This window comes from Anarrhichthys ocellatus, unplaced genomic scaffold (assembly GCF_004355925.1).
Source record: "Anarrhichthys ocellatus isolate YVR2014 unplaced genomic scaffold, GSC_Weel_1.0 scaffold38, whole genome shotgun sequence".
Lineage (NCBI taxonomy): Eukaryota > Metazoa > Chordata > Actinopteri > Perciformes > Anarhichadidae > Anarrhichthys > Anarrhichthys ocellatus.
This window is the reverse complement of record NW_022280068.1, coordinates 4,154,344-4,167,698: the sequence shown is the minus strand read 5'-3', so window position 1 is coordinate 4,167,698 and position 13,355 is coordinate 4,154,344. Positions and strand designations below refer to the sequence as shown.

At 41.7% G+C, this 13,355-nt stretch overlaps 1 protein-coding gene across 9 annotated transcripts; it reads left to right on the top strand.

The window, feature by feature from the left end:
* LOC116394208 (cyclin-dependent kinase 12-like) lies at positions 1–13,265 on the top strand. Of its 9 annotated transcripts, none has more exons than XM_031867115.1 (9): positions 1–211; positions 1,064–1,718; positions 1,807–1,908; positions 2,740–6,129; positions 7,447–7,980; positions 8,120–8,263; positions 8,959–10,278; positions 11,931–12,006; positions 12,417–13,265. In XM_031867115.1, exons 5-8 carry the CDS (start codon positions 7,489–7,491, stop codon positions 12,003–12,005), a joined length of 2,031 nt encoding a protein of 676 aa, XP_031722975.1. In that variant the 5' UTR covers positions 1–211; positions 1,064–1,718; positions 1,807–1,908; positions 2,740–6,129; positions 7,447–7,488; the 3' UTR covers position 12,006; positions 12,417–13,265. The 9 variants fall into 9 exon arrangements, with proteins under 9 accessions (XP_031722975.1, XP_031722976.1, XP_031722977.1 ...); XM_031867116.1 differs by having other exon boundaries at positions 818–1,718; XM_031867117.1 differs by having other exon boundaries at positions 1–922.
* Positions 13,266–13,355: the final 90 nt, after the last annotated feature.

Sequence of the window (13,355 nt, the reverse complement as noted above, 5' to 3'; positions counted from 1 at the left end):
CCAGGAGGTGGCGGCAGTTTAAATCTCTGCGACTGTCTAGGAGGGTAACATAACGGCTTGGTGGTGAGCGAGGTACACCAACTTGGCGACAAATGTTAGCCAAGTGCTAAACTATTTGTTGTTGTCAAGCCTTTGTCATATTGCCGAGCCTAGTTTCAGCATTTTCATCTGTCCATCCCCTTAAAGAAAGTGGAGTCGTCCAACAGAAAAGGTAATTTAACGCCAGGATGCTAACGTTAGCCAACGCTGTTTTGATGATTGCTAACCAAAAGCTGCTCCCTGCACCTTAGCTTCCATGTAACAGTTACACCAGGACGAGAGGGTAAATGTGTTGATTCTAGATGGAAATAATTCCCCTTTTGATGATAATAAATTTCGATTTTTCCTATTTTTATACTAGCAAAAGCTAACTGACGCAAGCAAGATACACTCTGCTACTATGTAGCAGCCTACCTAATTTACTAGTTAGCTAACAACCAGTAGAGCTAGCCAGCCAAGCTCATGTTAACGTTAGATCTGAAGCTACTGAGGCTAACTTCCCCATTAAAATCTTATGTTTCAACACTGGACGGCGGATAATTGTACTGAATTATGCGCATGTAGTTGAAGTCAATCGTTGTTTCTGTAATCTGGAGTGAAAATCTACCCATTTTAACTAGCGTTAGTTCATGACTTGTGACACCTGCTGACGATGTTAACGATCAATGTTGCATCCCCACTCAATATCTTGCCACATTTGAAGATACATTTTACTTTTGGTCCCCTCTATGAATCGCATAATAGTTATATGTGCTTAAATATGTTGTATGACTTTTAGGGATTCCTTCATGAGCAAGTGTGACGGAGTTTTTGGACTAAGCATGGGCGAGAGCAAGTTAGGGTGTGCACATCCGTGCTATGGTGTCACTTAAGGCTACATTAAGTATGATTCAGTCGTATACTGTTGGTCCTCTATGTGATTATTCAATATGCATTATCTAGGTTTGGCATATTAATCTTTCTGAACTCTTTAATTCATGATTTCAAAGCTATTTTTCATTTTATTGTCTTTTTTTCGCTGCAGGCATTGACATCCACTCCGCTGCTGGAGTTGCTGTGAGATTATGCAGTCAAACAGGTCTGAGCACAGTCACGGGCGGCAATACAGCGACAGAAGTTCAAGGCTGTGGGATGACTATGATCACAGACGGGAAGAAAGGCATGAACCTCACAGAGATGTATCGCAGGATTCCTATCAGAAATATGGTGGAAATGCAAAAAGAGGCAAAAAGAGGACACGCAGAAGTATAGAGTACAGTGAGTCGCTTAGGATGCTGTACAGCAAAGACTCATTTAACAGAGACTTGAGCAGAAAGAGCTCAGCGAGGAGACTCATGTCTTCCCCTGATTGGGGTACTTTTGAAAAGAAAAGGCAAAGGTTTACAGAGGATGATAGAGATGATAACAGATACAGGCCTGAGGATAATACAAACAGGCTGTCACCCGACAGTTTTTCACGTGCACACGTGACCAACGACTTTAAACAAATGCTACCACAGGAAGAGGATTTCAAATACAGGAAAACACCTCAAGACTCCAGACACAAATATGTGCATGAGGAGTTCACCTATAAGCAACAACATGACAGACAATCGTCTGGATATTACAAAGATAGAGTGGGTCGTGAAAGGAGCCGAGACTGTTCACAAGAGAGGAAACGATCGCGAGATCGCTCTAAGGTTAGTCACAATGTATTGGTGTCACTGTAAGGACGGTGAAAGCTTATTTTTAATGTAGTTTAATAAAATGTTCCTCTGTGTCAAACAGAGTTATGTCAAACCTAGAGAGAGGAATGACAGCCCCTCTACGGATCATGAGGAGCATCTTCAAAATACAGCAAGGTTTCCATTGAATGGATCTTGTGGACAGGTGGGTTTGTTACCTTTATCCTCAGTGACATGTGCACCGGATTTCACTTGGGGTACAAATAATAATAATAATGCATTCAACACACACACACACACACACACTTTATAAATTCATAAGCTACCCAGCATTAAATACAGTAAATAAAACTAAGTCTACCTTTACCAGCTGCAAAAATAAAGTGAACACATTTATTAAATAATATAATAATATGATACATGTTATTCTGAAATGGCCCCTTCCAAATAATGAGTACTTTTGGTACTTTTAAGTATATTTTGATGCTAATACTTTTTGTACGTTTTACTCAAGTAAAATCTTGAATGCAGGACCTTTACTTGTAACATCTCTATTGGTTATCTGGTGATACTACTTTAACTTAAGTAGAAGTTCTGAATACTTCTTCCGCCACTGCCTTTAAGTTGAATGTTTTTGTGTTCCACTATTGATGCCTCCACTGTAGGAACTGATTTCGTAGTTAAGTGAAGGATTGAAAAACAATTGCAGTATTTGATTTTTGTAGCATCTCCACACAAGATAGGATGGATATGTCATTGTTAGACCGTGATGTGTGGTCATAATCTACCCCAAATATTAATGGTAGTGTCAAAGAGAAGGACGTCACCGTAAATGTCTTTACTAACCGGATCACTGTGTCCTCCAGCTACTGGAGACAGTTCCTGAGCTGTCAAATCATTACATAGTCAAAGTGATTTGTGTGTGTTTTTAGTTTCTCATAGGTGGTAGTTCCATATTCTACACATTTATTTGTCAAATAAATAATGCAGAGTGTGTTTCCATAAACTGCGGTTGCTTCTGTGTGTTTCCCATCAGTTTTTTGAGAGTGACGTCACCAACCAAAGTCCTGCTGTTCCTGAGCAGAAGTCCCTCATGGGTTTCCAGCGCTTCCTCAATGTGCTCAACAAGGGTGTGAACGTCGAAACGCTCACCAAGATAGTGACTCAGACCTCCACAGAAGTGGGCGATCCACCGAGTTCTACATCTTCTTTCGTGAATACTGATCATCCCTGGTCTCCCGGTTATGCCGGAGGGCAACAGGGAAGCCACCAAAATACCAGCCACTGGAGTGAGAGTGACGGATTTCAGAGACGGGCTTCTTCACAGCTTCGTCACAGGTCCTTCAGCCCAAAGGGGCGGTCTCTGTCTGATGAGAAGTCTCTGCAAAAGAGAGACGGAGAGCAAAGCTACTCCAACAGTAGATCCAGATCTCCCTCAGAAGAAGAAAAGACAACACTGACACCTGAAGATGAGCACAAGCACAGGCAAATGCAGGATGTTTTGCAGGCCATTGGCATGAATTTAGGATCCGAGGAACTGGGCCAAATGTCCAATCGGATCCAAGAGCGGTTATATGGAAAGAAGGAAAGTGACCGCCATCGTAGAGGAAGCAGGGAAAGAGATACCAGGCAAGCGTTTTCACCACGACCGCACAGTAGATCATCATCATCATCATCCAGCAGATCTAGTTCCAGCCCGTTAAATCAGGAATATTACAAGAAAAAAGACTCCTATAGCACTCAGAGTGATGTAACCGAGGTACACCAAGTACAGGTGCACGAGGGTGTTGAATATGGCCAGAATAGCACCAGTATCACTTTACAGGAGAGTGACGAATGTGAAACTTACTCCAAGGAAAGCACGGCTGCATGTCAAGCATTTCCTCAAAATTCAGTATACACTTTCTTAAAGCCATCTCCTACACCTGTAATGCCGATGTACCCTCCAGTAAACTGTTCATCACTGCCATACCCACCTCCTCCTAACTTGCCTCACCTTGGACCCAGGCTTTTCTGGCCTCCCATGCCTCCCTTCTTCCCCTCCCCCCAGGTCCCACCTGTAAGTATCTTTCCAGCAGTACTGGCTGAAACACAGCACATGAGTCATCCCTATTCTTACTTCCCGGGTATAGACCCAGCACTGTACCACTCGGAAAAATGGAAACCACTGTCAAGGCCCCGCTGTTTGCAAGTCATTAAAACCAAACAGACCAAACAGCCTGGATGAAGACAATTGCATAGGTTAGAAATCTGACTGATATAGCAAGAAAAAATTGTGTCTTCTCTCTGGGGAATAGTAAAATATCTTCATAAAATAAACAGCTGGGCCTTCACAGAGTTCACCAAAAAAACAACACGAAACACCCATTGATAAAATGAATATTGAACATCTGCAAGCATCCTGTCCGACAGCAACAAACAAGGCAATACATAACACGGACAAGGAAATGAACAGGCCTCAGGTTTATTGACATACCTGGAACTCTGTCCATTGCCCGCCTATTGTTCTTACACCCGAAACACAATGTCACTCCAACGAGAACCACTGTGTGAAGAAAGTGTTTATTGATCTCTGAACATTTAGTTTTCTTGAATTTGTTTTTAAAGCCATGATTTGATACATTAGAATTTTTGCTGAGGTTATATTTGTCAACAGAATTCTTTTTGTCAGAATTATCATGAAATGGCATCATGATATTTCGATCTTCAGAGGGTTTTGGCCAACACATGATCTATAAAATGTGCTGTGCTGTACTCTTAGTTAAGCTATTTTCTTTTCTTTTTTTTATACACATGCAGAAAATGATGTAAATATTTGAATAGCATAATATTAAATGCAATGATTGTAAGTAAATTGCTGAGAGATGTTTAATTGCACCAATTTTTGTTGACTATATTGTGAAGAAAAAAGCAGTTCTCAGAAGAAGGAAACGTTGGATGGGACCGTCACGTACAACATTTAAAACGACCCTCCATGGCAGGCTGCACAGTACATTCAGTTATTGAGAAGACTGCAACATCAGAGTGGGACCAATCAGGATCTTGGAAAACAACACTGCATGGTTTGGAAAATTGTTTAATTTTAATTGATCCATTTCTATACCAAGCAGGTTCACCATACATTACATATATTATCGCATAGTTTGTATAGATACCATTCTAGACAAACGATGAATAGGACATGTTAATGATTTTAGACTTTGGTGAGAGGAACATGAGAACACACACCTCTCTACATGAATGGAGCTGACGCGGAGCAAGTGAATAGTTTTAACTTCCTGAGAATCGGCATCACAAACAACATGACATGGTCATCACACAAGAAGAAAGCTCATAAATGGCTGTATTTCTTAAGGAAACTGAAGACGGCAAAGCTCCTGTGCTCCAATTCGTGTTAGCTTTTACAGAGGATCAATAGAAAGCATTGTTGAGGTATCCACCAATAATGTCCGAGACACGCTACACCCTAGTAATTATCTTGGTGTTAAAATAATGAATACATCAGTTGATTTAATGTAACTATGATTAAACAAATACTTGTATCGAGGAGAAGGCTGTAGTGCTGGTGAAAACTGCAGATGAACTCTGATACTCTAAATGACACTTCTCAGCCTGGGGGGGCGAGAGACAAGACAAAGAAAGAACGTAATGACGGTATCATAGAGTTTGAGCATCTGGCTGACACTTGCATCGGTCCATGTATTCCCATACTGTGTTGTGATGGTTCAAGGATGATTTTGATTTAATGTGTGACTTTATATCCTTTATCAAAATATAATGTGAGAATTATAATGCTGAATGTATGTGTAAGCAAAATTAAATTAGTCAGAGAGACACCCTGTTCAATGGGGCCTATGTATTGAAGCATCCTTCGCCACACCGGGCAGGCCGTAAAATTAGTGAAGTATAGGATAAACTATCAGGGTAACATCAGGCACATAAAATGTGCATTGTATCCTTAAGGCATAGACCATGGGAAGATACGATGAGTACTTGTTGTCGAGGTCATAAAGAAGGGAGGCAGGCGGTCAGAAGCATGTATCACATGTTCCCATTACACCCCTTCCTCAGAAAAGAGGGGTTAATGGGGAAGTTGTCTAAACTTTAAATTAGGCCTGTCAAAAGTTAATGAATACTTGTACTGTTTCGTTAAATGATCCGAGAAGGACCTGTTGTCTACCATATATGGACATGAAGGATGGAGAGGAGAGGAGAGCGAGGCTTACGTGAAGACCGAGTTGATGACTCCGGTGAGGTGCATGTTCTAGAGATTTTGACATTTTGTAAGAACTTTTCCGATATTCAATTTTTGTAATTCGATATTTTACTTTTTGTGAAAACCAAATAAAACCGGTCTGTATTTTGTGCATTCCGACCAAAGTCCAGTGTTGCTCATCTCTGTTGGGGTTCCCGTAGTCGCCTAAAGGTAAGAGTGCTCTTCTCCTGCAATAGGCTGACAGTAAGAATTTAGATTAGACATAGAATGTAAATGTTATTGCTGTTAAAACATAGGGATAAGATAAGTGTTGTGATTTACTCACTCGGTTGGCTCAGACCGATTTCATAGCTCTGCTACCTCCAAGCGAGGTTCCCAACCACACAGGGTTCCTCCTCCAGGGGTGACCCAAGAGAGCGGGTCCACCCTGGTGTACGTCCAGTCCTCCCACACCTATTGCACACACACACACACACCCCTAAATCCGTTGATATCCGGCTGTCGGGGAGACCGACGTTTTTAGCCTGAAATAAGTGATACGACGGTGGCTAGTGGTATTTAGTTATCCTGGTTGTCGCCCCTCTAAGCAGGCTAGGACGGTCTCGCGTGTAATTTTGGGGGGTGCGTTCGGTTACCTAGGTCAGAGGTTATTGGACAAGCCGTCTCCCAGCGCTCCGTGCGGAGGTGGGGGAGGGTATCGGTTACGCAGCTAGGCTGTACACCTTTTCAGCATCCTGACTGGAAACATGACAAACTGGCATGGGATGTGCACATGATGGTACCCATCTACCGATTGGTGTCAAGAGGTGCCAGCGAAGAGCCCAAAGGATATTAAGACATTGCCCACCTCAGCTACAACGTGTCCACCCTGCTGCCGTCTGGCAAGAGATACAGAAGTATCAGCAGGGATACCACCAGACTTCAGAGCAGCTTCTTTCCTTTAGGCTGTTAGACTCCTAAATTCAGCCTTTACATTTATGTTATTTCTACTTTTTAAATGTTTTTCTTAGGTAGCAAAATTGGACTACAAACTGCATGTCGTTGCACAACAATAACACCTTGTAAATGGCCTTTACTCATTAGCCGAGTTATCACTGTGGTGTCGGTACTCCCTCCAGCAGGGGGCGCTGTTAACATCCACTTTTCAACACCACTGAAGCAGTAACAGCATTCTTAGCCACTCTTCCTTACTTCAAGCTAATTTTCAACACTAACGAGTGTCCTTACCTATTCCTGAAGCTTACTAAAGGTCAGTTTTGACATTTCGCTTTTCAAGAACATCGTTTTCGAAGTAACACCCCCTAAAATAACAACCCCTTTGTCCGCGATTGGACAGAGGAACGGGCAGTTTGAGTCGCAGTAGTAGGTAAACAATCTGTTAGCTGCGAGCCTAAGCTATCTAAACACAGTGTTTAACTTATCGTTACCTGTTATATCACACCATCTTACATAGAGTTTGGTTTATGCACACACAGGTCTGTTGTGAATATCCCACAGTGATCTCTCCACACTGTTTCTACTCTGCAGAGTGCACTGACTGCATACACCGTGACAGAAAGTGGCTGAAGGATGAATCCACTCGACTGGGATCACGGTGCTGTTCGCTCATTCCAGAGAGGTCTGAGTCCAAATCACCAGAATGATGTCTACAACAGCATGGAGGATGCTTCAGTCACCAATGAGGAGTGGCACACTTTCTGCAAATATGCAAGACGGACTGCTGATGAAACTCAAAGCAGCATGGGATGGGAGGAACTCAGTCTTCCCCTGCACAACGTTTACACACAGGACTCAGAAGTTGAGGACGCAGATGGAGAAGCCCTTGAAATGGATGAAGAGGATCCAGAGCTGGCAAGAAAGCGGAAAGAGCTGAGAGAGATAGAGGAGCAAATACTACTTAAGAAAGCTGCTATTGCCTTGAAAACAGTTGAACCGTTTGTGAAGAGCACAACGTCTCCAGACTTTTCCTGTAATGAATCAGCATCATGCATCGGTGCAACTCTTAGAGACAGGGTGAATTTGATTTTAAAGCAACAACATCCTGCCAGCTGTCTGTCAAAGGTGAGTAACGGATTGTTGGATCAGGTAACCAATCTGCTGCTTTAGATCATTATTTTACTTTGAGAATCAGTGTTTACAGCTTCAGCTGTTTTCCAGATAATATTATAGTTTATTGTATTGCCTCGTTTTTTTTTCTCAGGTCCGTTCACCCAAAGAGAGAATGAACTCATCCCGCCTGAGCAAAGACGGTCTGCTGCAGGACGACCATCCTCTGAAGCTCAGAGTGAAGGCACTAATGAAGCGGAGATGTAGCGATCCATTTGTTTTGCCAGCAAGCATCGCGGTTTGTAATGTTATTTGCAATTTTGGTTGGTCTTCTGTTTGATTAAGCACCCTGGTGAACCCCTAGGTAAAGAGGAGGTAGAGGGAGCCTTTTGACTGCTTGCCGGTGGGCCTTGCCTCAGACTCACATCTCCCAGAGTAGCCTTGATTTTGATGTGGCTGTGATCCCTCGGCAGCCTACTTCAACTCCATTCAGACCATTGCTTTCCAGCCATGTTGTTGAGCGTCGGCTGCAAGCTCAGCGTATCTCAGTTTCTTGCGCTCCTAGGCCTCCTCCACTGCATCCTCCCAGGGCACCGTAAGCTTGATGATGTAAACGAGATGGAGGGTTTAATCCCAAATTGTAATTTTTGTGCTAGCTATACCTTCCGTCCAAAAGGACCAAAATAATGGATGATATTTGATGTCATAAATAATCTCATACTGAAATCAAGATTTCTTAACAGACGGTGCCTTCTATAAATCAAAAAAAGTTATTGGGTTGTTTATTTTAGTGATGCTACAATAGGAGGTTTTGATTATTTGATTAATTATTGTTCTTTCAGTATAAAATTGTTGTTTGGTAAGAAACTTGGAAAGAAAGTGGATAAAAACATACAAACTTTCAGCAGTTGATCGTCTGGTTTTAATTAGTTTATGTCTTCATGAATTGTTTTTAACAAAGACTAATACTTCTGTTTATCTGATTTGTCCCAGGTCCCTGACCTCACACCACCTCCTTCCAGCCCAAGCATTACTTCACCAGACAACGAGAACAGCGTCAACGAGGGTTTCCTGCGCTTCCTCAGCGTTCTCAACAAAGGAGTGGACATGGACTTCCTCAGTAGGATTGTCAACGATGACAGTGTGGATCTTCCTTTGGGTGAGGAGCTCCTCAACATTCCTGTTCCTGGCGTAGAGAACAAGTCAGATCCAACCCTCAGGAGAGAGAGCCAGCAATCAGATAGTGGAGCCTCGCTGCCGGGCAGCTGTGGAGAGAGGAAATCTGACCCGCCCAGTCAAGAGAGATCCCTCAGTGAGAGACTTTCCCCACCTAATGATGACGAGAAGAAGAATGACCGGAGTCGATCCAAGTCTCCCTCCGCAGTGAAGCAGAAAGAAGAAGAAAAAACAAAGGTGGACGAGCAGCGTGAACAGCTCCAGAATATTCTTAAATCTCTGGGGTTGAGCCTGGAAGTGGAAGAGATGAGCAAATTAGCAGACCGGACTCAGGAGAGGCTGTATGGGAAGAAGCATGAAGACACAAGAGTAGAGCAGGAGAGTCGGCAGAGGGGCTCTCAAAGACATTACAGTAACTGCTCCTCCTCCTCAAGATCAAGCTCTAGAAGCAACAGTCCAAGCCCCTCTCGCCGTTGGCGCTCGCTCAGCAGAGAACCGAGACGAAGGTCTGAACACAGCGACAGAAGGGGAGATGGACTGACACGCCATGACGGTAACGAGGACAGCAAGGAAGAACAGAGGTACAGGGACGAAGGCGAAAAATACCCCAAAGAAATCTCTTCTTATCAACATCTGTGTCAACAAAACCATACGAATACCCAGCCAGATAACAGTTTACCCCAAGACTCACTGTACACTGCCGACCACAGTGGCATCAACAGCGCTGATTTAAGTTCTTACTGGGCACCTACTCAGGGTGCCATTCCTCCCTTCTTTTATACTAGCGGGCGTCCTATTCCACAAAACACCTACCAAAGCTTTCCTGGCTCTGTAGTGGCACCTAACGTGGATTACCCACATCAGCGTGGCTCTTTTGACATCAACCTATTTGTGAATCCAGATCTGTCTAAGAGTGAAGGCCAAACTGGATCTGCTTCAGGCAGTCGCTGCCTGCAGGTCATCAGCACTGAGCAGCCGCAATTCAATATATGGAAGAGACAACGACAACTGAGAGAAATCCAGATGGTGGAGAAGGTGGAGGCTCCACAGCTTAAAGAAGATGACACTAAAGCCGAGCAGTCGGAAGAAAAACGACCGCCAACGGACAAGGAAATTAAAGCGAACTTGAGGAAAAAGGTTGGTGGAATGTTGGTTTTATCAGCTTCCTAATGCATCTAATTTTGTGATGTTAGATAATGGAGGTGTTGTCCCGTTCGTCTGTATGCTTGTTATCAAGATATATATATAAGATGTATTTCACTTAAATCTGCTGAAAAGTTGGGCCATGATGAGCTGAACAACAATTGATGCGTTTCATTTGTGGATCAGGGCCCATATTTATCAAGTGTCTCAGAGTAGGAAATCACCAATGATTCTTAGGGATGTAAATGTTTTTCCTATCTTTAGGACCAGGGGGCGTATTCATAAAGCTTTCTAGTACAAGGAGCTGCTCCTTGTGACAAAATGCTAAGAAAAATCTTAGAATCTGAGAATCAAAAGAAGAAAGAGAAAATGGTGGAAAGTCACAGATGTAGGAGAAATATTCTCTAAAACGCTGAATAACAGTAAATTAATGAAACGCCACAGATGACATCGTGCAGGGAGAATGTTTGTGGTGAATTTCATTCGAGGTTCGCTCACTTCTCCAACCCATCGCAATAACGCTGTAATACCAGAAATAAAAGTGATCACAACACTAAGATATCTGGCAACTGGATAAATGCAACGTCACTACTTATACAGGCTGTCCAGCAATCACAGAAACGGGTGAAAGCTGAGCCATTTTCCCCCAGTAATATTAAATAAATTACTAGAATAACCAGCATGGTAAATAAACTGTCAGTATATGAAGAGGCTACTGGGAAAGTAGGCCTAAATGTGTTCATCAGAGATGTTCATTTCATTAAATAGTATTCAAATTACACCATGTCTGAATAGAGACTAGCTTCTATGATTACGCCTATTTTTCACTTTCCATTCTATGACCATTATCATGAAGAAAGCTTTTAATGGCGATGTGCCCACACTCCCAAGCAAAACCATCGCTGTGTGTGCAATATGCACAATACATGCAAAATGAAGTGCTGATATAGGCATTGTAAAACTATATATACATTTATATATGTAAAACTATGGATAGAGCTGACTAGTGTATTTTACTGAGCTGAATCAAATGATTGAGTCTACAAGTTTATATTGTATACATTTGTTTAAATCATGAACACTTGCCAGTGTTACAGCCTCAGATGTATTTTTGGTTAATTTGATAATGTTAGATAAGCCACTTAGAAAACGTGGCATCATTTTATTGCATACATAACCTAAATCACTCGGTTATCTATTGTCTACAATATATTATCATAGATAATATCTACATATAGAACCTATACACAAAAGAGTGGTGCTGTTTTCTGCATATCAAATGTTTCCGTTGGTATTTGAAATTGAAACTGTCCGAACACTACAACATGTGATCATATTTTTAACTTTGCTGCTAAAAGTGTTGTAAAACGGCGATGTCACAGAAAGTCAGTGTACGGTAGGTCCTACTATGAGGCAGGAGGGGTTTTTCCTTAAGAATGATTCTGAGATGCTTGATCAATCTTTAGGATTTCTCAACATTTTCAGAAAGGGAATTTAATGTTTTCTCATGGAGTACCGCACCTACGTATGACATTTTTTTTTTTTACACATTTATCCTGCTCTTGTATATGCCGGTACTGCTACAACAATGTAAAACATGAATTATGTTCTGTATTGTTCAACCACTTCTATTCTTTTATTTCAAGCTTGAAGCGTTTAACCAGAAGATGAAGCAGAAAGTCACACAGCCAGCCAACTCCCTCTCCCCTCAGACTGGTTGAAGTAAGTAAATCACAGTGTGACGTTACAGCGTGTGTCTTCATCAATGAATAAATGTTCCCGCTTTGGACTGCTTCTGTTTCGTAAGCACTGATCAAATACAATGTTTTTCCTCTGCAATGATTCATCGGTACCTATTTATGATTCTACCAATTTAACATGAAATACGTTAAGTTATGTTATGATGCACCAGTTGAGGGATAAAAACAAATTCCAACCAACAAAACATCACAGAATGTCTTTTTCTTTCTCACTTAAATTATATTGTGATAATATAGAATTAAATGTCCATTAAAAATTAAGAAATTAAGTCTTTATTAACTGCACAATGAAAAAAGGGAATTTTGTCAGCAGCATTGAGTAACTGTCATTCGGTCTCACGTCTTTTACATTTTTTTCTCCTTTCTCTGTAGACGTGTGGATCGTCATGACGGATAATTTGAACCTGCTGTGAGCCCCGACGGACCATGTGGATCATGTTCAACATTCATTATTTACACATGCAGTTAATGGTGTTACAGCGCCATTTAGTATTTAGTCATTTCCAGTTTTGTACTGAATCATCCTCAAACTCTAACAAGTATATTTTATCTTTCTCAAAAGAATATTTTTGTGCCATTAATTGCCGGTTTGGGCTGAGACGGGTATTACCCGTGTCAGCTCCACATTTCTGTGAATATTACTACTTTGTAACTCTGTTTTTAAACGACCGTTTTTTCTTGGTGCTGTATAGGCTACATTTGATTAAACAAAGTATGTTTTGCAGGCTTTCTTAATCTGTTGATGAATATATATTTTTTTATATTAAAAGTGTCAGGTGCAGGTGTTTTCCATTCAAATTGCTTTTCCAAGTGAAGTCTTAAAAAAATATTGAAACGTTAGTAGTCGATACTAAATCGGTGCAGTTCTCTTTCGAGGTCATTCTGACCAGCTCAACACTGTAAGTTCTTTAACATTTAGCTGTACGTAAAGTTTAGGCAGACAAAGGACCACTAAAACAAACAAAAACAACCTCAGCTTGCAGATGTAAATGAAGCCAATTGTGACAATGGAGAGCTAGAAGCTGAAGTCTTTATTTGTGAAATGTTCAGTGTACAGTAGATGAGCCTTTTATAGACCCTTTGAGTCAACACAGCCTTAACTTTCTCACCACTTTGGACTTACCCTTCAAAGGCTTTGAGACTCAACGGCAATGTCTCTTTCCAGAAATTGTGATTTCAGTTTTTCAAATGTGTCTTTTGGAGCTTTGAGCACCACAAGCCGAGTGCCATATAGTCCCTGAAAGAGCCATTTTGTTGTTTTTGTTTTTGTACAACCTCCCACCACATGGGGGCGTAGTGCCGGTGTAAATC

Bases quoted from the DNA above. Each gene is read 5' to 3' on its own strand.
- LOC116394208 (XM_031867115.1), top strand. From the start codon at position 7,489: ATGAATCCACTCGACTGGGATCACGGTGCTGTTCGCTCATTCCAGAGA. The intron at 8,264-8,958 runs GTTTGTAATGTT...GATTTGTCCCAG, and splicing joins TTTTGCCAGCAAGCATCGCG to GTCCCTGACCTCACACCACC. The intron at 10,279-11,930 runs GTTGGTGGAATG...TTTTATTTCAAG, and splicing joins AAGCGAACTTGAGGAAAAAG to CTTGAAGCGTTTAACCAGAA.